Source organism: Erythranthe guttata, chromosome 6 (genome assembly GCF_056151865.1).
Source record: "Erythranthe guttata isolate IM_541 chromosome 6, IM_541, whole genome shotgun sequence".
Lineage (NCBI taxonomy): Eukaryota > Viridiplantae > Streptophyta > Magnoliopsida > Lamiales > Phrymaceae > Erythranthe > Erythranthe guttata.
Window position 1 is genome coordinate 5552139 of NC_142538.1, and position 24186 is coordinate 5576324.

General features: G+C 30.4%; 3 protein-coding genes across 3 annotated transcripts; all 3 read left to right on the forward strand.

Annotated features, from left to right (window-relative positions):
• The first annotated feature begins 1158 nt into the window (after positions 1-1158).
• LOC148769957 (uncharacterized) lies at positions 1159-1518 on the forward strand. Its single transcript, XM_088818860.1, has one exon. The coding sequence runs from the start codon at positions 1159-1161 to the stop codon at positions 1516-1518; it is 360 nt and encodes a 119-aa protein (XP_088674986.1).
• Positions 1519-5938: 4420 nt separating this feature from the next.
• LOC105977398 (Peroxidase superfamily protein) lies at positions 5939-9152 on the forward strand. The gene is made up of 3 exons (XM_013002704.2): positions 5939-6205; positions 6304-6492; positions 8361-9152. The coding sequence occupies exons 1-3, from the start codon at positions 5999-6001 to the stop codon at positions 8922-8924; spliced, it is 960 nt and encodes a 319-aa protein (XP_012858158.2). The 5' UTR covers positions 5939-5998; the 3' UTR covers positions 8925-9152.
• Positions 9153-18926: 9774 nt separating this feature from the next.
• Positions 18927-22481, forward strand: LOC105977815 (MADS-box protein AGL42). The gene is made up of 7 exons (XM_013003196.2): positions 18927-19336; positions 20590-20668; positions 21107-21168; positions 21282-21381; positions 21667-21708; positions 22173-22214; positions 22322-22481. The coding sequence occupies exons 1-7, from the start codon at positions 19155-19157 to the stop codon at positions 22463-22465; spliced, it is 651 nt and encodes a 216-aa protein (XP_012858650.2). The 5' UTR covers positions 18927-19154; the 3' UTR covers positions 22466-22481.
• Positions 22482-24186: the final 1705 nt, after the last annotated feature.

Below are 24186 nucleotides of genomic sequence, written 5' to 3' on the forward strand. Positions count from 1 at the left end.
ATCATAATTGCATGATTTAAACAAATAAATGCAAAAAAATAGGTCCTATGATACTATTTTTTAATGTCCATTAATTGCAAAAGTCACCATCACTATGGCAAATGTAATTTAGACTTTTATTCCCACATCTCTATCTGATAATTTAATAATTAATTAATTACTTGTTCACAATCAGTTATAAAATATTTAAATGTAACTATCGATTTTCTTGAAAGAGGACACGTAAACGAAGAATTGAGATAGGAAAAGATGGTTGTTATATTATTCTATGCTATATTTAAATATTTAATTTTGATTTGATTGATTGGGCAATACCTCGTTTATACGCATTAAGATTTGTTGAACTAATTTTTGTGTGTGAGAGAGATTAAATTGCATTAAAAATTTTATTTAGGATGTAGTACAATGTTGAATGACTACTTTATCTGAAAATTTAAATTGTTAATTAAGCGGATTACTAAATATTTATACTTTAAATAATAAAATATATAGTTTTATTAATATTTTGCGACGTCTCTCATCATTTTTTAATTCAACAATGTTAAGGCAAAGATTGTGATATTTTATATTGATCATATCCTTAGGTGAGCTACCACATGTTCACGCATATGATTATTTTTAATATTATATATGTGTTTAAATCTTCCTAAATTTTATGGATAACTATTCTATAAATCGATTTAAATAAAAAAAAAAATCATTTTCTTCAAGAAAAATCAAAGTAGTTAGGTGGACTAAATCATCACCACACCACTAACCATTTCTTTTCTTTTTTTTTCTATTTTCTCTACCTATGAAAACCCAAAATAAGACATTAATTTAATTTATTTAAAAACAAAATTAAAGAGTGGAGACATTAATTTGTTTAAATTGGATTTTAAAAAGTCAAAATTAAATAATGTTGACCAAGTCCACGATTTTTAAGAATGTCTATCACACAAACTTCATTTTCATCACATATCTTTAATATAATCTGCCCAAACTATTGTATTACGTGTTATTTAATTTCTTACTATATTATATATAAATATATAACTAGATCATCTTTATTTATAACCACACTAACAATACTCAATAACATCTTCACAACCATAATTTAGCAAACCCACTCCAATTCCCATTCTCCCTCCACCGCCGCCGCCGCGCCGCCACTTTCCGATGGCACTTTCTTCCAAATACAAGTACTACATAAAAGCATCAGCAGCTGTGGCCGACGCAACCTTAATATTTTGCAGCGTCGGATTGATAGCTCTTGTCCTAATTACGAGCTCGGCCTCCACAGACGAAGAGCTAGCGGTGGTGGTGAGAGGGCGGCAGATGGCAGAGCGGCCGTGCGACGAAATATATGTGGTCGGAGAAGGTGAAACACTTAACACAATAAGTGAGAAATGCGGCGATCCGTACATAGTTGAGAGGAACCCACATATTCACGACCCGGACGATGTTTTTCCGGGCCTCGTCATCAAAATCGTGCCTCTTCTAACAACCAGGAAGCACGTGTCCGCCGCCGGCAAGTAGCGCGTGCACTGCTTTGGATATATATATACACACACATATACATACATACACACGAGCTAGCGCACATATATGTAGATGATGTGTTTTTGTAATTTTGGTTTTTTAGCTTCACGAAATGATTAAAGATCTCATTAAATGTGACTTGATTTTAGCTAAAATGTCGTTACCCACTAATTAATGAGACATACTTAATAAGAGTAGAATTGGAAATTGTGTAAATAATGCAGTATTGTAATTCTAAAGTGACAAATAATACGAAACAATGTTTTTTTCAATAGTAAAAGATATATATTGTGGAATCAAGAGATCGTGGAAGAAAAAAACTTTGTAGTTAATAATACTAGTAATAGTAATTTCAAATTCACGATAACAAATTTATTTAAAAAAAAAATTGTAATTCGTTGTTATTTCAACTATATCGAGCCGTTGTGGTAGAACTGAAATTAATTATAGTTGGAGTATTTCAAATTTATACCTAAATTCAACAAAAATGACTATATATATAAAATGGGTAAATTACAAACACCCCCCTAGGTATGGTCGAATTACAAAAACACCCCTCTTGTTTGGATAATTACATCCACCCCCTCAACTCCTCAAATTTAGTGGAATCTTCGAGATTATATGGAATATTATCACTTTTGTACCATTTTTATCCCATTCAAACTCTACATTATGAAGCAAGATGATCATAATATGTGATTTTTAGCTTGTATATATCAGTTTGCTGTGCATTGGAAACTGTATTTTTTACACAAAACGAGTACAAACTAGAGCACATTTCACGGAATCTAGATGACTATGTAGAATTTGGCACCATGAAGGTGGAGGTCTAAGAAAAAATCATAGTTGAGGGGGGTAGATGTAATTATCCAAACAAGAGGGGGTTTTTTGTAATTTGACCATACCTCAGGGGGTGTTTGTAATTTACCCTATATAAAATTACAATATGGGATATGCATTTGTATATGAGGATTTTTGTCAACTAATCCTCTTTGAGATGTTAGTCAACTAATCCTCTTTGAAATTTCTTCAATCAATTATGAATTCTTCCGAAGATATTCTCGATCATTTTGTGTGATCGTTCGTTATAAGTTATTCCCGATTGATATAGTCGCATTCCATTAATATATGATGACTGCTTCAATTTTGTGACAACATATTCAATCTATTTAGTTTTTACGTTTTATTTATGGGCGAATGACAAAAAGGCCCATCACATGGGACTTAAATGCATTTTAGTCCACAAAAAAAAAACAGTCTCTCAATTAAGCACATCCTCATATCTTTAGTCTAAAATACCCTCAATAATATAATTCTTATCAATTCCACCAATTATGCTCTAACTCCTCAATATTACACATTCACCCCAGATTTTGACAAATATATCACATTAACCCCCAAAACATTTTTTTTTCAGAAAATAATTTTTTTTCTGAAATATTTTTTTTCTGGCCAGATTCCGGCGTTGACTTCTTTTTTTTTTTCCTGAAATTTTTTCCGGTCGGTCAACCACCGTTGACTTTTTTTTTTTTTTTTTTTGAATTTTTTTTTTCTTAGAAGAAAAAAATATTTTAATTAATATTACTGTTTTAGCTACTAAATTAATGTCTCAGACAGTAATATTGCTGTTTTGGACAGTAATATTATGAATATTATTTTTTCGAACAGTAATATTATTAATATTATTATCTAAGACAGTTAAATTACTGTTGAAGACAGTAATTTAGCATCTAAGGCAGTACTATTAATTAAAAAAAATTAAGAAAAAAATGAAAAAAAAGTCAATTAACAGTTAAATTACTGTCTCCGACAATTAAATAACAGCTGAAGACAGTAATTTAGCAAACTAATACAGTAATATTAATTAAAAATATTTTTTTAAAAAATAAAAAAAATCAATTAATAGTTAAATCACTGTCTCCAACAGTTAAATAACTGATGAAGACAGTAATTTAGCAACGAATACAGTAATATTAATTAAAATATTTTTGAAGAAAAAAAAAGTCAATTAACAGCTAAATTACTGTTTCCGGCAGTTAAATAACTGCCGGAGACAGTAATTTAGCAGCCAAGACAGTAATATTAATTAAAAAAAATTAAGAAAAAACAAAATTATTAAAAAAAAAAAAAAAAAAAAAGTCAACGCCGGAATCTGGCCGAGAAAAAAAAAATTCAGAAAAAAAATATATTTTCTGAAAAAAAAATTTGGGGGGTTAATGTGATATATTTGTTTAAATCCAGGGTCAATGTGTAATATTAAGGAAGTTAGAGCATAGTGGGTGGAATTGATAAGAATTAGGGTTAAAATTGGGGTCAAAATTGAAATTAGGGTTAAAATTGGTTAATTGATGAAATTGGGCTAAATTGGGTGTAAATCATGAAATTTGAGTTAAATTGGGTTTCAATGAATTGGGGGTAATTTTGGTATATATAAAAGGATTTTCCTTATTTGCAAATAAGTTTGAATGTGTTGGATTTATTTGAAAGACAAAAAAGTTGGATGTCCTTCTTTTAATTAAGTGCCCTTGTCATGGGCCTATTTGCCATTACCCCTTTATTTATAATCAACTCATGCGGTCTTAGTATTGTCTAAGAGCATTTCCAATGGTAACAGCTAAAATGTGAGTTGTTATATCTATTATAGCTAGTCAATAGTGTCTATACAATTTTATATAATTAAGCTATATTTTGATTATTTTATGGTCATATATATGTACTGTCATTATTTTATTATATAAAAAGAAAAAAAGAACTTGAACACTAAAACCTAGTGTGATTACTTTAATATTTACCGGTTTAGCTTTTGTGAATAGTTACCTGCAATACATAGTAGCTGAGAATAAGAACTTAACTTGCCAGGTAAAATATACATGTCTCGTTGAAGTGAGTTTTTTGCCTATAAAATGTTATAGCTCTCATTTTTAGCCAATAGCAAATGAAATCTTGTATAATTGGAGATGCACTAAATAAATGTTGGAACTCAAGTCGGGGCGGAGAGAGGGTGGGAGAATGTGGACGAACCTTGTCCTTAAGGTCGGGGGGATTCCCCCATACCGACCCCACTCTATTCCCTATCTCTCTTAGTTTGATTAAAATATAATTAGACCTCAGTTGAAGAATTTGAGATGACTCCAAAATTTACCCATTCCACCAATTTTGATCAAATTACAACAATTTTCATTTTGAATCTCCTTTCTTTCATGTTTTTGAATTAGAGTTGAAATTATTTAAAATGTCTCTAAATTGCGAGATTTGAAATAATTTTTGGAACAATCAGGATCAAATCGTTGTCGAATGACTCAATCCAAACAATCTCAATGAATCTGTATTGTGTGTTAGAAATATCTCTTCGAATTCTCATTCAAATGCACCAATTTCCGCCGATTTTGATCCAACATTTTACTCGATTTTACAAAAATATTAATTCTGAGAGTAAAGTAAAAACATAGCCTCCAAAAGGGGCACTATTTGAGCAAAGCCCATTTTAGAGCCCAAAAGGCCACAGGTGTTGATATACGTGCAGCAATTGGAACCCAAGAAGACAATGGATTCTTTAAACATTTTAACCATGACAAAAACAAAAATTATTTAATATGTTTTACTATACTTGGATTTTTTTTAATTTACCCATATATATAAATTCAACTTTAAACTATTATTTATGTGAAGTACAAATGTGTTATGTACTCGAAATTCCATCGTGTGCTCCAAATTAAATACCAACCCTTATTGAAATAGACTTTCAACAATCAGAGCAACATACACCCCTTCATTACCAAAAACACAAGTCTTCCAATGACCATGAAGTCCTACCAAAATCCACAAATTAAATTATTAATGAATTATTTCTTAATTTGCAAACGAAATAAATATCATATATTAATGAAAAATAATACCAAAGAAAACCCTAGTACTATTATGAATATAAATTGATTAAATTCTATAATTTACGAGCAACCCCGTGTAATATAACTATAAAAATTAATCAGTCTAGCAAAAAATAATTAGGAGATAATTATTCTTCAAACAATAATTTATAAATTATATTGACTTATATGGTTGGTTGCGGGTTCTTTCATTCTGAAAAAAAAAAAAAAAAAAAAAGCTAAAAAGATTTAGGAAATTAATTATTCTTCAAAAACTAATTTATAAATTATATTAATGAAGGGTACGGAATAAGATAGTTAGAGGAAAAATGCTTGGTCGTAAAGCACAACAATCTACTCCTATTTTCAACCTATCTTAGTTTATGTTTTTCATATCAATAAGTAACTTAAAAGTATTGCAAACAAAGACTCATGCATCAAACTATAATATTCTTTCTATCCAAAAAAAATTAATTAAAAAAAAAACCAATAAAATAATTTTTTTATTGTTTGATTGAGAATTATAAATACCACATTGTTCTGTAGCAAATTCCATCATCTCTACAATTCTTTTGGATTATATACATTCAATACATACTTAAAAAATAATTATGGGTCAACTAAAAATGATGAGCATTTTGCTTCTTTTAGTAGGGATAATTTCCCAATCGGGAGCAATTCTCGACGCGAATTATTACGAAAAAACATGCCCACAAGCTGAAAACATCATCAACCAAGCTGTCCGAAAGGCCGCAGCCAACGATCCTAAAGTACCTGCTCGTATTTTAAGAATGTTTTTTCATGATTGCTTCATTAGGGTACGTTTCTTATATCGAATATTCATCAATATATACATTTATAACTTTCATTTTTGTAATATTTATATTTTTTTGTTCGTTGAACGATTATTTATTAGGGTTGCGACGCGTCGGTTTTGTTGGACTCGACTGCGAACAACAAAGCGGAGAAAGATGGCCCGCCGAATTTGTCGCTCGCAGCATTTTATGTGATAGATGCTGCGAAAAAGAATCTAGAAGAATCTTGCCCAAGAACTGTGTCTTGTGCTGATGTATTAGCAATTGCTGCAAGAGATGTTGTTGTTCTGGTAATGTTTCACTTAATTCATTTCTTCAACACTTGATGGTTAAACTTAACGAAACGTTGCAATTAACGGCATTTTTATCGAAATATTTCGTCGTTTTATAATATTTAATCTATATAACCCGTTTTATTTGTCGTTTAAGATTTAGTTATACAGATAAAGAAACTTGTCAAATAAATTTTGAATTTGATAAGGGAAAACCCCAAAATAACATCTCTAACAATATTAATTAACTGTTAATTGATATGATATGATCAACAGTAAAGTTGGCGCCACAGAAAAAAATTAATAATAATAATAATGCTTAAAAAATCGAAGACAATGAATTAAATATCATGAAAAACATTTTTCCCGCCTAAAAGTAACAATATAAATGGTAGAATGATATTCTATAAAATTAGATTGGAATTGAGAATTTAAAAAATATCGGATTTTTTTACCAAATGAAATTTAGACATAATAGTGTCCTTTGATCAATTATGCATGTTACCAATTTTGCCCCTCTATCATGATCTATAAGTTATATTTTTTTATAAATTTACTTATTGATTATTTCACTCGTCACCTCGATGTTTACTTTAACCGCAGTCTATAAGATATTACATTTAGTGGTTTTGAACTAGGGTTTTTTGCAATAACCTACCTTGTGTAATCTCTAATTGCCATAAAACCCCTCGTATTAAAAAAATTGACAAAAACCCCCCTATGAAATATAGTCAAAGCTGAAAAAACCCCTAACAGCCTATCGTGTGTTACACACGCAAATTTTGCGACTGGGAGTGTTTTATTTACCTAAGAAGACCCAATTACCCTTCACTACAAATTTAAAAATTATAAATTCACCCTCAATTACTTATAAGTACCAAAATGAAGTTTTTAATTTTCATTTCAGTCCTTTGCACTTTCAAAAAAGCCCTCTCCTACACCACACCCAAAATCACCATTGCCGGACAACTCAAAAAACTCCGAACTAGCAGCCCAACTCAGCCACCACATCCACTTCGCCGCCCAACCCAGCCACCACCTCCGCTCGCCGCCCGCCTCGTCACTTTCCCCGCCGTCACCTGTGGGCTCTACGAACTTCAACCCATCATACTTTCGAGCAAATTTTCCATTCTCCGAGGAGATTGCAGGTGAATTTACTGATTTTCCTCGTAAGTACATGAATTGAATGAGACGTCACCGTCACCGGAAATGGAGGAAAAGGAAGTAATGGCGGCGGTAGAAGCGGCGACCACCGACGCGACGAGAGTTAAAGAGGCCTTCATCTGTCCACCTTCCGACCGGGACAATTTCTTAGAGTACCGATAGATGTATACAAACGGAGCACCAAACGTAATGGGCGAAACCTGAAGAACCTCCGTCGCCGGATCCCAACCTAGATTTTTACTCTTGTTTCTTTGTTTCGGCCGACAATTTTTTTAATTAGGTTTGGGTATTTTGTTTTATTTAAACAGGGATAATTTTGTCTTTTCCTTGAAGTCAACAATTAAATTTGATAAATAGGGCAGTGTGCAATATAAAACACAACATAAGGGGTTATTTGCGAATTGTTTTATCACGAGGACTTTTTTGCCAATTAGAAATAACACAGGGGGTTCTGTGCTATTAGCTCTTTGAACTATAAATCTATATAAATAATTATCAATTAAGCACACATATTACATTTGTGTGTGTTGTACTGTAATATTTCTAGATCACTTAGTTAGTACAGTGTTATCGGGTGTAGCATCGACAAAACGCTTTCAACTGCTAAATTGCATAGGAATATATATATTTTTTATTAATATTAATAATTTAGAGAATTCTAATATTTTGAATTATATAAAATAAAATAAAATGTTTTTGGTAAAATTGACTACTTATTACAGTCAGGAGGGCCAAAGTGGAATGTGGCGAAAGGAAGAAAAGACGGCAGAATCTCAACCGCAAACGACACCGTCAACCTGCCGGCGCCGTCGTTCAACACAACCCAACTCATACAGAGCTTTTCCCAGCGGGGACTCTCCGCCAAGGACCTCGTCGCTCTCTCCGGCGGCCACACCCTCGGCTTCTCCCACTGCTCCTCCTTCGAATCCCGCCTCCGCAACTTCAGCTCCGCCCACGACGCCGACCCGACACTCGACCCGCAATTCGCCGCCGCATTGAAGAGCCGGTGCCCCAAGCCCAACTCCGACCGCAACGCCGGCCAGTTCCTCGACTCGACCTCGTCGGTCTTCGACAACGACTACTACAGAAGGATCGTCGCCGGAAAAGGAGTTTTCGGGTCGGATCAATCGCTGATGGCCGATTACCGAACCCGGTGGATCGTCGAGGCCTTCGCGAGGGATCAGGGTTTGTTTTTCTGGGAATTCTCTGCTTCCATGGTGAGGCTTGGGAATGTCGGAGTTATTGAGAATGGAGATGTCAGAACCAACTGCCGGGTCGTCAACTGACGGATCGGGTCGGGTCGGGTCGGGTCGGCATTTGTTTTTCGATGAGGATTAATAACGAAGAACTAATTTCAGATGTTGAGTCACTTATATGTGTTTGCGCGCGTGCGCGTCACCTTTTACCTTTTCTTTTTCGTTTTTTCCTTTATTTCTTAATTAAAATAAAAGGGATGTAAAAGTTCTTACGAATTTTCATCTATTTTTAATCTTCAGCATAATCACATTTTAAAGGGAATTTGAGAAAACCCTCTCATTACACAAGTTTCATTACAATGAGTCCAATTTTATTTTACATTTTTAAGATAAATCTAAAACAATTTTTGATGATGCTAATTACTTAGATCACCTGGGGTAGTGTGCTAAACGAGCTAGGAGAGCAAAGCGGATCAGTAGCTTGCCAATTTGATGGTCCTGAGGTCCCTGCGAAATGAACACACGTGAACTAAGCCGAGGGTTGATCCGGCGGAAACCCCTCCGACGCTCAAGTCAGATGTACGGATCGTGGAGATGGCAGAGAGAATATGTGCTCTAGAATGTTTTGGAATAATAGAACGTACCTTAACAAATGAGTCAGAACCTCTATTTATATGTCGTTGATTGTGTTGAGTTTACTTTGTTGGGCCGAAGCCTTATTTTGAAGGTGTTTTGGCTTTCGTATAGCGTGCCCAATTATTAGGTAAATTGTGGGCCCATTGGGTCGGCCCAATTAGGTATATCAATTTTGTTTTGATTAAAAACACTTAATTATCACCATTATACTCCTAATTAAGAAAAAAAAAATATTTAATTTTGATATTAAAAGATATATAATATTTTCTCCATTAACGGATCCTATTAATTAGGGAGTTAGCCACCCATTTTACATTTTAATGACCATATTATCTCCTCCTATCTAATAACCTTCATTTTAGTCGCTAGGCAAATTCAAGATTCAATAACACCAACCCACCATGGGAATCACAAAAACAAGCAAACAAAGAAGAACCCTTTAATCTTTTTAGGGGGTGTTAGTGTTTGTTTAGCTACTGATAATGACCTCTTCTTTTCTCTCTATCTCTCTACGTATTTTTTCTCTCACTTTGCTCCGTTGGGAGCTTCAAAAAATCCAATATAATTGCAGAGATATAATACATGTTTGTGTTTTTATTCAGATTTTTTTATTTTATTTTAATGATTGTTTGTCATGGGAATTTGTAATTATACGGAGTGGTTTTCATGTTTACGTAGCTGTTATACAGGGTGGTTTTCATGTTGACATAGCTGTTATACATAGTGGTTTTCGTGTTTATATAATTGTTTATACAGAGTGATTTTTATGTTGACATAAGTGGTTTTTATGTTGACATAGTTGTTATACAGGTTTTCAAGTTTACATAGTTGTTATACATAGTGGTTTTCATGTTACATAGTTGTTATACATAGTGGTTTTCATGTTTATATAGAGTGGTTTTTATTTAAAAAAACTGGAAAGAAAAAAAAATCATTTAAAAAAAATTGAAATTAAGAAAAAAGAAAAACCATGAAAAAACGAAAATAAAAATAAAAACATTTTTTAAATTAAAACAAAAAATATGAAAAATATAAATAACATAAAAGTTAATTTAAATAAAAAACCGAAAATAAAACAATAAAATAATTAAAAAAAAAATCTTTTAAATCGAAATAAAGAAAACTATTAAACAAAATAAAAAAGAAAAGGAAAAACAAAAACTGAATTAGCGAGTTGGGGGAATAATTTTTGGAGAAGATTTTGGTGTAGATTATGAGTATATTTTTTTTCAAATTAAATAATTATACTAATTAATAATCAGTAGGGATATATATGATTTTTCAGGCCCATTGAATTTATGTCAAATATCATTTACAAATAAAGAATTTATTAAAAATTAAAATTTCAATGGGGGTGCTGGTCATATAGCCCCCATTTTAAATTGAGGAGAATATTACGATATCATTTCTTTTTTTTCTCATTTAACGTGAATAACTACGTAGTATCAGTTTATTTTTCGTTACACAAATGTTTATCTATGTATATAAAAGTATGAAACGTTACTGCATCCTAGAAACCATAATGACATATTTATATTTTTTTTAATTTTTTCCCATCTTCTATTTTCCCCTTTTCTTCTAATGACTTTCATTTTAAATCAAATTTCCAAGCTACTCTTTAGTTTTAGTTTTAGTTTTCCTTATTTTCTTCTATAATTAACATTTGCAATTTATTTTTGTGGTTAATGTTTGTTTGAAACGTTAATCATTTCTTATGAATACCAAATAAATGGAAATAGAAGTGGGGTGATTTGATTAATTTATATTTCTTGTTTACTAGGATATACTCTTTTGTTGGAATTTTTATGATCATATTTGTAGGAATATTAATGTTATTTTCGTAATTTAAATTTCACAACTATTTATTTTTTAATACAATTATATTTATTTTTTTCTTTTTTCCTTTTTACAATGCTACTCCATGCATTAATCCAGAACAAAATGTACTTGGCTCTACATAAATATTAAGTTCTATCCAAACATTAAATCAACCTAAAAAGTGGATACCTATGTAATTAAAGAAGAAATTTGGTATATCCAACTAACACAATTGCCACTTGATCTCTTTCTTGTAATAAATATAAATTATAAAACCAACGAAACACTATCTTAAAAAAACGTGCGTTGGTGAAAAGTAGTTAGGTGATTAGTTTTAAATTTTATTTAATACCATTATTAAATTTGTAGAGATGGTAAATAATATACTATTACTAGCTAGCTAGTATCGATTAAAAATCCAAAGCTTAAAAGTTGACAACTTTATATGTGGCCCAAATCTGATTGTCCTAAACTACAAAACCTTAATTTTTCGTTAATTATACAAATAAAAAGAAGTCTATTTCTTACTACATGGGGTTTTTTTCGAAGATACTAGGTTCTTACTTTGAGCTCATTTTGACAATTTTACCCCCCAAGAATTAAAATCTCTGAACATTTCGTACCAATAAACTGTTGGCTTAATTTAATGGAAATTAATTTCGATATTTGTCTTTTATCTTTTCCTGTTTTTTAAGGAATAACTATTCATAAGAAGATTTAATTATCCTTCGTAATCATATATATTTTAACCTATCTAATTTAATACAGTTTGAACTAACAAAATTGTATTAATTTAGTAAAATATTAAATTATCGAACTAATATTTTAGTATGTTTTTACCAAGTCAGGACCTGAAAAATTATTATTTAAACGGCATTATAGATTTATCGAGATTTTACTGGAGAATATAAACTAAATAAAACATAAAATCTTAGCAAAAGATTTAAACCACACACCTTTATGCTCTCAATTTGAAACATAAAATATTTATTTTAGTTTCAAGTCATAGGTACTCGTAAACTTGAACCAAATAATTAAATGCTAGTTTTGTATATAGTAAACGTAGTTTCTTCTACTTCCACTGATTATATTGTATTTTGGTAATCGTATTAATAAATATTGGCGTATAATCCTACTAATTAATCCATTTAAAAGTAATAATATCATTTGGGACCAATACGTAGCAATATATCTATTTAGGGTCTCTTTGATTGCTCTTAATGAGCCTCTTATTGACAACTTTACTCATTCGGTAAGCATTTGGACCATTCACGGCATTGGGTAGCAATAGCTGAATGGTTCCGAAAGGATCTGAACTATTCAGCCGAAAAATCAATGCTGAGCGAATAAGTACATAAATGAATGAGAATTGTACCCTCACTACCCTCGTTATTGCTACCTCGCGCAATACCCTTTTTTCTTTCTCAAACTCAAAGTGTTTCTCCACTTTTGAATAGATTTATTAATTATATTATATTCATCTGACTTATTATTAAATTATATTTTTATCTTTATCCATTTATCAATTTATCTCTTAAATAATCAAAATTAATTTCTAATGTATATTAACAAAATTCTTTCATTTATTTTAACAAAATTCGTATGTAAATTCCATGTTTGTCTTAACATAATATAATATGCGTTAATTGTTTTTGAAGAGTCTTTGTGGAGGTTTAATTTCAACTTTCAAGCCAAATACTTTTATTTTTGTTCATAGAACTTCTTTTAAGAGATGTAGAATTATTTGTGTGGAGTAGTTTCGTATTTTACTAATTTAGTTAATCATGCTAAAACAATATATTTATACATATATGTCTATAATAATTCAATGGGTAAAATTCATTTTGCACCCCTGTACTATGAGAAAGGTATCGTTTACCCCCCTGATGTATGGAAAACATCAAATACCCCCCTGCCGTTAACTTTTTTCTTGAATCCGTTAGTCAAACCCTTTGACTGACCGTTATAAAGACCCGTTGGCTTTTTCTTTGACGAAATTACCCCCGATAATCTCTATATATAGATTTTCTAGTTTTAATCATTTTTTTACTATATTTTCCCATATTTTCCCACTTATCCAGCATTTTTTTTTTTACTCTTTTCAACATGTTTTTTTTTTTCATTATTTTAACCCATTTTTTCTTCAATTCTTGAATTCTTCATTTGCCTTAGATCCATATTTGTACACCAACTAAATATGCTTCATATTGATTGCAACCAAACAACTTAGATTCTTCCAAAACAACTAAACATGTTTCTTATTGTTTCGAGCCAAAACAAACGTATCCAAAAAATTGGCCAATCAAACAAACTTATCCAAAAAATTGGCCAATCAAACAAAACCATCAACAAAAGTAGGCCAATCAAACAAAAGCTAGTTGTAATCAAAATTGGCCAATTCAACCAAAAAAAAAAACACGTTTCTAATCAAAATAGAACTAAAATTTGAAATCCATAAAAAAAACAAAAAAATGAAAAAAAAAAGAAAAGAGTAGAATGATTCAAAATATTTAGAGCACCGGAATGTTCAATGTTGTCCATCATCTCTAGTGACACTGAATTTGCTATTTCTTGATTGGCTTGAGAACATAACAGGTCCAAATCTTGTGTTCTGTACTTGTATCTATATGGATTTTTTTTTATTAATACTAGTAGTTATATATGACAAAAAAAAAACCTTCAAATTTAAATATTACCTTTGATTGTCTTGTGCTACTAGCAGCCTGAGTAGTTTGATTGTCAACTTGTATAGTTGGATTCTCAACTTGTCTTGTTGGATTCTGATAATCCAAAAACATAAAGCTTAAACAATAAACATAAACTTAACAACATAATACAAAAACTCAAATAAATATACCTGTTGTGGAGGAATAAAACTATTCTGCATTAATCCAACTCCATTCCAATTACCAAAATTCGTACCTTCTTCTAGGGTAAACGTCCTTCGAATATGCTCATACAATGTTTCTTCAACGAATTTTACAAATATCTTGAGAATTATATGAATCTTCTTTTGAGGTGTTGTTTTCTTGCAAAATCGAAGAGAGGGAGAAGACAAGAGAGAGAGAGAGAGTTGTACAGAGTAAATGACGTGAAAAACTTTAGGGATTCTCTAAGGTGTGTAAAACAGGGTAAAATAGTAATTGCACCCTTAAATTTAACGGTGTTAAAAATTTGACCATTGACTGTCAAAAGTAGGGGGGTATTTGATGTTTTCCATACATCAGGGGGGTAAACGATACATTTCTCATAGTACAGGGATGCAAAATGAATTTTACCCTAATTCAATTAACAAATATTTTAGTATTTAGCCAAGGTTAAAACAGTAACATAATATTATTCAGATATTATTGATCTTAAACTATCAAACGAGCTTAATCGTTCAGCATTTAGTATTCAGACACAACTCTTAACCATTCAACTATGAATTCAGCATTCAGCATTCAGTTCTTAATCGTATAAGTTTTTTTTTTGTTTTTTCTTATACTTCCACAAATTGCATTCACCATTTACACAAACTGAAATAAGTTTTTTTTTTCCTTTTTTAATTCCAAATTTTGACATTTCGGTTTTTTAGAATGAAAAAAAGGCAGTGAAATTAAAACTAGTTTTTCACTTCTAGAAGAAATTGTTTTGTAGAAGATACTAATTATTATTAATCGGGTAGCTCAGGAAGTAGCCTCACTATCTAAGACAAATTCATGTAATTTGTGTGTTCTTTCTGTCAAGATTCAGTCAATACTATGCTCGGGAATGAGCTAATGACATATTTTTTGACCCTAAAAAAAGTTTTGAAATCCAACCAATTTTTTTTTACGGATATATTAAAAAAAAATCAAATATGTATGGATTTCCACCAAATCGAACCAAAGTACGATTTACAACTACATCCAAATCAAAACTTCATACAGTTTTTTGTTTTGAAATTATCTCTAAATGTAAGAGTTGATTACTGTTAATATGAGAGATAAATATGCAAATTGCAATACAGAGTTAATGTTGGGACAAATATTTAGGGTAAACATTGAAAAAAAGTTAATTAAAATTGCAATATCCAATTGGATTCTGACAACTCATTTTTTTGGTGCAAAAAAAGTTAGGGGTCATTAGCAATACACCCCCCGTATAGATAAGAAATGGTGATATGTCCACCCCTTAAATCTTTCTTTGTGATAACCCCCTAGAAATTTTATTCCCAAATCTATCCTTATGTCAATTAACATAATTATTCTCAATTATTCCTTTTTTTATTATTTTCGAATTTTATTTATCCATTATTTATTTATTTATTTTTTTAATATTTTTTTAATAAAAATATATTTTTAATTTTTTTTTTAATTTTTTTCAAAGAAAAAATTGAAATTCTTTTCTCGACAGATTTACAAAGCTGAATATGACTATAGTTGAATATGACTATATTAACTGTAGTCATATTATTTTTTATATTGCAGTTTTTCACTTTTTCAACTTAACAATTCCGATTATATAGTGTGGTATAGTCATGTTCACCAAATTATATAAAACAACGAAGGTTCCTTATTGTTTACGAAAACAATCCAATCAACATCCACACAAAAAAATCACATTTTGAATCTAGTTATTAGAAGTCAACTTCAAAACGATAAAATAGAACATATTCGAATATGACTACCGTCGTATTCAACAATAGTCATATTCGAATATGACTACAATCATATTCAAACAATACATAAATATGACTATAGTCATATTCGAATATGACAATAGTCATGTTACTGCTACTGTTCAGATCTGAAAATACAATTTTCAGATCTGAAAAAAAAAAAAAAAAAAAAGAGAAATCGAGAAATACATAAATATGACTATAGTCATATTCGAATATGACTAGTAATGTTTACTACTTTTGTTCATATCTAGAAAAAAAAATCGAAAAATACATAAATAAAGATAGAAAAATAACGAGAGAGAGGGATGGGAGTTGACGAGGTACTTCATACACAAAATCACCCTGGCATATCTTCACCCCAAACGACCCTCCATACTTCAACATAATCATCAAGGTTGGCAACATGATGTGAAACACTACAAAAAACATGAGAATGTGACTACTATGTGAATAATTCTGCTGAATGAATCTGCACTATTCTTTAAATGCAATTCATATAATATTATGTGAATTCATTTCAGTCACAACAAACACATTGAAACTTACACTAACATATCAAGTAACGCAAAAAAAAAATTTACAATAAGATCACAATTTGAATCATATTATTAAAAGTCAACATGAAACGATAAAATGGAACATATTCGAATATGACTATAATCATATTCAACAATAGTCATATTCGAATATGACCATAGTCATATTACTGCGTTGTTGAAATATGAAACTGTAATACAGATCTGGAAAAATAAAATCAAAAAATACAAAAATAAAAAACACACACACACACAACAATATTTCACATACACATATACAAAACACATACACAGATACATTTCACACACACACACACAGACCCACATACAAAGAGACCCACATACAAAGTTATGAAGAAATAGTTTCACACATACACATATACAAAACACACACACACAGATACAAAACACACACACACACACACAGATACATTTCACACACACACACACAGACCCACATACAAAGTTAAGAAGAAATAGTTCCACAAATACACATATACAAAACACACACACACACATATACAAAACACACACACAGAGAGATACAAAACACACACACACGGATACATTTCACACACACTTTTTAGTTGCAATATTTCACACACACATACAAAACACACACACAGACCCACATATCCATACGTATACGACAATATGAGTTTTTGGGGAGGTTTGACGGCAGAACCCTAGGCGGCGGCTGTAATCGGTGGTTGGGTGAGTGGATAATGGCGGTGGTGCGAATAGAAGGGAGGAGGGCGGCGATGCCGGTAGAAATCTCGAAGGAGAACGGCGGCACTGGTGTAAATCTCGATGGATAGTGGCGGCGGTTGTGCTCTGCAAAGAAAAAAAAACAAAAAAAAAAAAGAAGAAGAAAGATAGAACAGAGAGAGCTCTGCAAAGAAAAAAAAAGAAGAAGAAAGAGAAGAGAGAGAGAGTAAACGTGAGAGAGTGTGTGTGAAAATGAGGAATAAAATTAAAACCCTAACCCATAGGAGTATTTTAGTCTTACCATATCTGATAAGGGGGGTCTCACTAATTTAAATTGGGATTTGGATTATGGAAAAAGTCTTTAAAGTCAATTGGGTTTAAATCAAAATATTTTCCAAATGAAGAGGGTATTGCATATTTCCCCAAAAAGTTAATTAAAACTCCATTAAGAGTGGCGAAAGATAAATAATTTAGGAAAAATAATAATAATTAAAGTATCAATTAATTTGGTATATAAGGAGTAGTAAATTCAAATTCATTCATGTCAATCCTTCGCATATATATATATATATATATATATATATATATATATATATATATATATATATATATATATATATATATATATATATATATATATATATATATATATATATATATATATTTATTTATTTTATCATACTACTAGAATTGGTACCTCACATCTTAGGTTTGGTACTTGATTAATTATAAAATCAAAAATCGAATCTAGGACTGTGAACAAGCCGAAATCGAGCTCGATTTTATCGTTTATTTTATATTCATTATATAATAAGAAAAAAAAAAAAAAAAAAGCTCTTGAGCTGGCTTGGAGCTCGAGAACAACTAATAATGAGCTCAGACTCGGCTTGTCCGAAAACTCGAGCTCAAAAAACTCAAGTTCGAACTTTTGTCGAGGCGGCTCAGCTCATTTTATGGCCATAATCCAATCTAGGAGTATATATTTATTGTAAAGTCTTCAACTATATATTTATTTCTTTTTAGTAGCTTTTACTCAAATTCAGAAATTAGAAAAATAATGTTATTATAAATAATATACGCAAACCGCAATCGAGGCAAAACATACAGAATTGTCACGTGACAAGTTCGATTCCAATTGGTCAAACTGTACTTAAAAAAAATGAGTTGTCAGAACCCAATTGGTGGACACGTCACCCCATCGTACGATGATATTCGGCGTAAGAAACCCCATTTTCATTAAAATTTACCCTTTTGTGTTAGCTGAGCTTCCATCTAACCTTTCTCCATAGCCATAAACAGCCAACTCCAAAACTATATTTATTTATAAATAAATATACATTTAATTTTTAATTTGTATATTTTATGATTCAGATAATTTGTGTTGACCTTTATTTGTGGCTTTCCCTTTATAGAGGGGATAGCATATATATACACACATAGATATAAGGAAATGTTTTGTGTTGTTTAATTTGTTGTGTCATATGATATATATATGCGGTCTAGATTCTGAAATAAAGAGATTGTTCGCATCAATAACTAGTGTCAGATTTTTTTTTTTTTTTTTTTTATATATATAAAAATAAACAACCTTGAGTAATCTTCTTGATTTTTCTACTGTGCAACCATTTTGTTTAAATTTCATCAATTCTTAGAACTCTAAAATTAGGGTTAAGAAAAGGTTGTAGCATCGATAAGTTGTTCTAATCTGAGTTCTTGGCATGTAAATCTACTAGGGTTTTTCTTTCTTTCTTTTTTTTTTTTTTTTTTTAATTAAGGATTTTTTTGTAATTTGGAAGGGCTTTTTTCTCACTCTGGGGGTTCTTCCTATTTTTTTTTTATTTTTTTTTCTTGTAATTAATTTGAATTCCTGCAGTTGTATATTTTCAGGTTATTTTGTCATAAGGGTTATTTTTTATTTTTCTGGTAATTATTTTGGTCATATATAGAAATCATTTTTTTTTTTTGAGGAAAAAAAAAATGGTGAGGGGGAAGGTGGAAATGAAGAGAATCGAAAACGCGACGAGCAGGCAAGTGACGTTTTCGAAGAGGAGAAACGGGATTTTCAAGAAAGCTTACGAGCTCTCAGTTCTTTGTGATGCTGAAGTTGCTCTTATTCTCTTCTCTCAGAAGGGAAGACTTTATCAATTCTCTAGCTCCGAGTAAGTAATTAAATTACCTTTGTTTCTATATTTATTTATTATTTATTATTTATATTCCATTTTTAAATATATTGTTATTTAGTTTAGTTTATATATATATATATTAGTTTATGTATGTACAACATAAACCTACTTCAGGTACACTATATATATGCTGTACAGTTTTGTCTCTGATATATGAGATTCTTGTCAAGATTGTGTTTACAACTTAGTTAGTTAATTAATTTCAAGATCTTAATTATAATATAATGAACACGGTTTTCGGTATTTGTTAGTCGTCCTTTAATTTTCTCTTCATAGAGTCTGAAATTCTTTCGATCATGTGTGGTATACGACGAACCTGCAGATCAAACATCTAGACGACCTCGATCTTATTTTCGTTTGAATATTGTCAATAATCAACTCTATATAATAAAAGTTTAATGTAGTATGTCTAATTATAATAAGCTTAATTATTACATAATTTAAGTCATTTCATTTAAATATTTAAAGAAGAGTAAAAGCTTAATGTTTAATTTGTTCCCAACAAGTTTTGAGCAAGAGTTTACCAAATAATGTTTTGACACACACAAAGGAAGAATATACATATCAATGAGCTATATTATATTTCATGAGTTCGTCTTATGCAAACAAATAGTAATTAATTATAAATAATTTCCTAAATTATTTAATAATTATTTCATAGTAATTATGGGACTAAGACTTGGTAGTTGGGGCTTTACCTTCATATATACCCTGGCATATACGATATAATTAATCAATTTATCGACAACCATTTCCTTCAATATCTCGTAAAATTCTCAAGAATTTAATTTCTTTTAATGTATTTAGTAAATTGTCATATATTATTTTTTCCCATTTGTATCCTCTGTTCAGATTCATACTTTCATCATGTATACATTTCATATTTTCACTGAATAAAAACATGTGACGGTATATAATATTTACGACCACATATTTTTCGACGTGAGCCAAGAGATAAAAATATTAATTTCGATCTGATATTTGTATTTATTTTCATTTATTAGTCAAATGAAATAATGCAGTATCAAGTGCCCACTTGTTCAGTAATTAGGTTTCGTATTTACTACAACTGTGGACCATGATTATTTATGAGGCTGTTTACTACATTTTCTAATTTATTTCTGAAAAAATAATAATTAGTTATTTGGTAAAGATCAATAAATAAAAAAAAAACTCTATTTTGAATCTAATCAATATGTATATGGCTTTTTTTTTTATTGAATTTTCAGCATGCAGAAGACAATAGAGAGATACTTACAACGTGCCGAAGACGAAAATCGGAGTACTGAAATTCAACAACACACACAGGTTGACTTATACCTTTCTACTCAAATTCGATTTATTCGTAATAATCATCGACATATATAACTTTCGTACTCGAAGGAATAAAACGCGAACAAAGAATTAATGCATGTGAATATGAACTCGCAGATAACAACTTATTTAGTTACATAGTTTAGAAGATTTGAATTTCTATATTAAGTATAGATGTTCGATTAATTTCAACTGATCGATCGTCCATGTATGTCGACGGTTAATTAACTAGCGCATGATTTTGTTTGATTTTTGAATATTTATTTAGTTGTCATATATCATAAAATAGTGAACTTTAAAAAAAAAAAATCTTAGATTTTACTGCTTTGAGCTATCTACAAATTTTGCGCGACGTATGGTAAACATTATGACCTAATAATCGATCGGTATTGAAAACAATCGTAGCTTTATAACTTATTCTAATTTATGCAGCATTTACAGTACGAAGCAGCGATGTTGGCAAGTAAAATAGAGCTACTAGAGAATTCGCAACGGTTAATTCTTTTCGCCTTTTTTTATCTTAACTTAAATATTTGATCTTTATATATAATTATGATTTATTTTATTTTTTATTTTTAATTTAAATTTTAAAAATATGTATAATCAGTAAGCTTTTAGGGCACAATCTTGTTGTGTGTTCCATAGAGGAGCTTCAAGAAATTGACAACCAGCTTGAGAGAAGCCTTAATAACATCAGAGCCAAAAAGGTACACACACACACACACACACACACACACACACACATATATATATATATATATATATATATATATATATATATATATATATATATATATATATATATATATATATATATATATATATATATATAACAAGTTTGCGATGGAAAATAATTTTGAAAGTCTCAAATCTTGAAGTTGAAAACATTTTATATATATATGATGAGGTTATTACCACTATTTTGTAATTAAATGAAACAATTTGGAGATATATAAAATGTGTGATAATTATTTCCTTGTTTATTTTCACAGTCTCAATTATTCAAGGAGGAAATCGAAAAATTGCGAGCCAAGGTACGCGGCCCGTGCAACTGAATTCTGTTCCCTTTGATTTTTAATTTTTATATGGGAAAATTGTCATTTTGGTTGTATTTGACTTGATTTTACATGCAAAAACTTCGCGAATTTAGCACTTTAAGTTGGTTGTATTTCGTTCGATTTTTCAGTTTACCCCTTGATTAATGCCGACGCTAATAAACTTGCCGGAAATTACTTATATGCACGCTAAAAAATTATTAATGCTCTTATAACTAACTTGTTTGTCACTTTACCAAACTGTGCATATAAGTAAAATCCGTCGAATTTATTTGTCACGTCGTGAAACCAAAAAAAAAATCAATGGAAACAGAAAGAAAACTGCTAAATGTGCAAAAACTATTACATAAAGGACTGAAATTGCAATATCTTTCCCAATTTTATAGTGCCTCACCAATTTCCAGTACATAAATTTTAAATTTTACATTTTTCTTTTTTTCCAGGAAAAGATTCTATTAGAAGAAAATGCAAGGTTAAGTGAAAAGGTAAGATATAGATCAATATTATCACACCTTAATTTGTTGAAAATATAGATTCAATATATTAATTATCTTAGAAAATTAATGTTAAATTAAATATATGGTGTTACCAGTTGCAGTTTGGATTCAGACCAAAGATAAATGCAGCACAAAAACAGAAAGAAATAACGATTGAAAGCCATAGTACTACTGCAATGGAGTCGGAGGTGGTGACTGAATTATTCATTGGCCTACCAACATCAAGATATGCCTCTTAGCCTATATTTTTATTTCTTTATTAGTTTTCCTTCATATATTATTACTATAATATTAATATTTTTATTATATAGTTGGGCATCAATAATAAGCATGCAAAAATATATATATGCGTGTGATTTTTCCGAAAAAAAAATGTGATGTCATAATTACTGTTAAAATCTCCACATGATAGTATTAGACTAATTAATTTGGAATTATATATAGTTGTGTATAAAATGGTGTTATTTATTTATCATATCGGGAAGAATTACATCGAAAGAACGAAATATAATGGTGTGTCGACAAAGGGTCGTAAATCTTATCTACTACGGCTTTATGGGAAACTTCAACTTGTTAAAATAGACGAGTTGTAATTATAACTTAGTGAATCGTTTTGGAACCGATTGAGTGAGAGTACGCGTTGGGGATAGATTATATTTTGGTTGAGATTTACGAATACCCTAATTGAATCATCATGCGGTGGTGCTCCAAAATCATCGTCTGAATAATTATCGCATGTGAGCAATTGTGAAACGAGACTAAGACCAGGACCCTCGGATGGGTGAAGAAGATAACGCGAGTTTTGCAGCTCGTGCATACACTATATATACACATACACATACGCAACTAACTAACTAACTAACTCTATTATTTACAGCGCAATATTACTAATACAGATGAAAACGGAACGCTACGCGCTTTTATTAGTTTTGGAAATGCGACTTTGAGTCTGTTATTAAAAGACGATGTTACAAAGCCCCATGAGAACCAGAAGGGAAAATCCAAGGGTGATCCTAGGTGAGCTAGTCGAAGAAGAAGTCGATAAATTCATTCATTCGAGACTTTGTAAAAAAAAAAAAAAAAAAAAAAGGTGAAGATCCGCAAATTGAAGAGTTGAAGCCAATTTGTTCGCCATAAATTTCGTGTCTGCAAAATATTACTACGAGACAAGAAATTTAGGAACAAATGTATTTATTTATCAAAAAAATTTGATTACAATCTCCGAATTTCCAAAATTTAATTCGAGGATTTTGAATCTTGTTCTTGAATCAAATAAATATAATCATTCTCCCCAATATTTATGGAAGACATCACAAACAACTTAGAATTCAAATATCTTATACCAAACTTACAACCAATTATATGATATAACATAATAACTAATTTCATTATCTTTATTGACACAGAACGGAAGCACGGTAAAGAATTAATTTCTACGAATTAATCCTATAGAACAAAATAACATTCGGAATCCACCGAAAACTCTGGAATCTACCAGAAAAATAGAGAAAACTCTAAATATTTTATTAAAATTCGAAATTCCTCCCAAAATAAAGTTCTATGGCAGTTATTTATACTAAAAAACTGAAAACCCTAATTAAACTAAGAAAATACTAAAAATTACCAAAACCGGAAAAAACGAGTTAGATCCTGATTCTAGTAGATCTCGTAATTTTGGGAACAACCCAATTTACGGAATCCTAATACGATCTTTCTATGATTTGATATTAATTTTCTAAAATTTACCTAAAATAGCAAAAACGAACTTTTAGGAGTTTAAACGACGCTGGATTGCTGAAATTTGACATTCCTTATCATTTATGCTTTAGCATTATTATTGTGGATGATTTAGAAATTAAATTGGAGTCATTAGATTATTTAATAATTAAAAATAAATATTAATTAATAAAAAGAACCGATTAAATATAGTTGAACCGGTAAACATAGGATAGGACAAGCA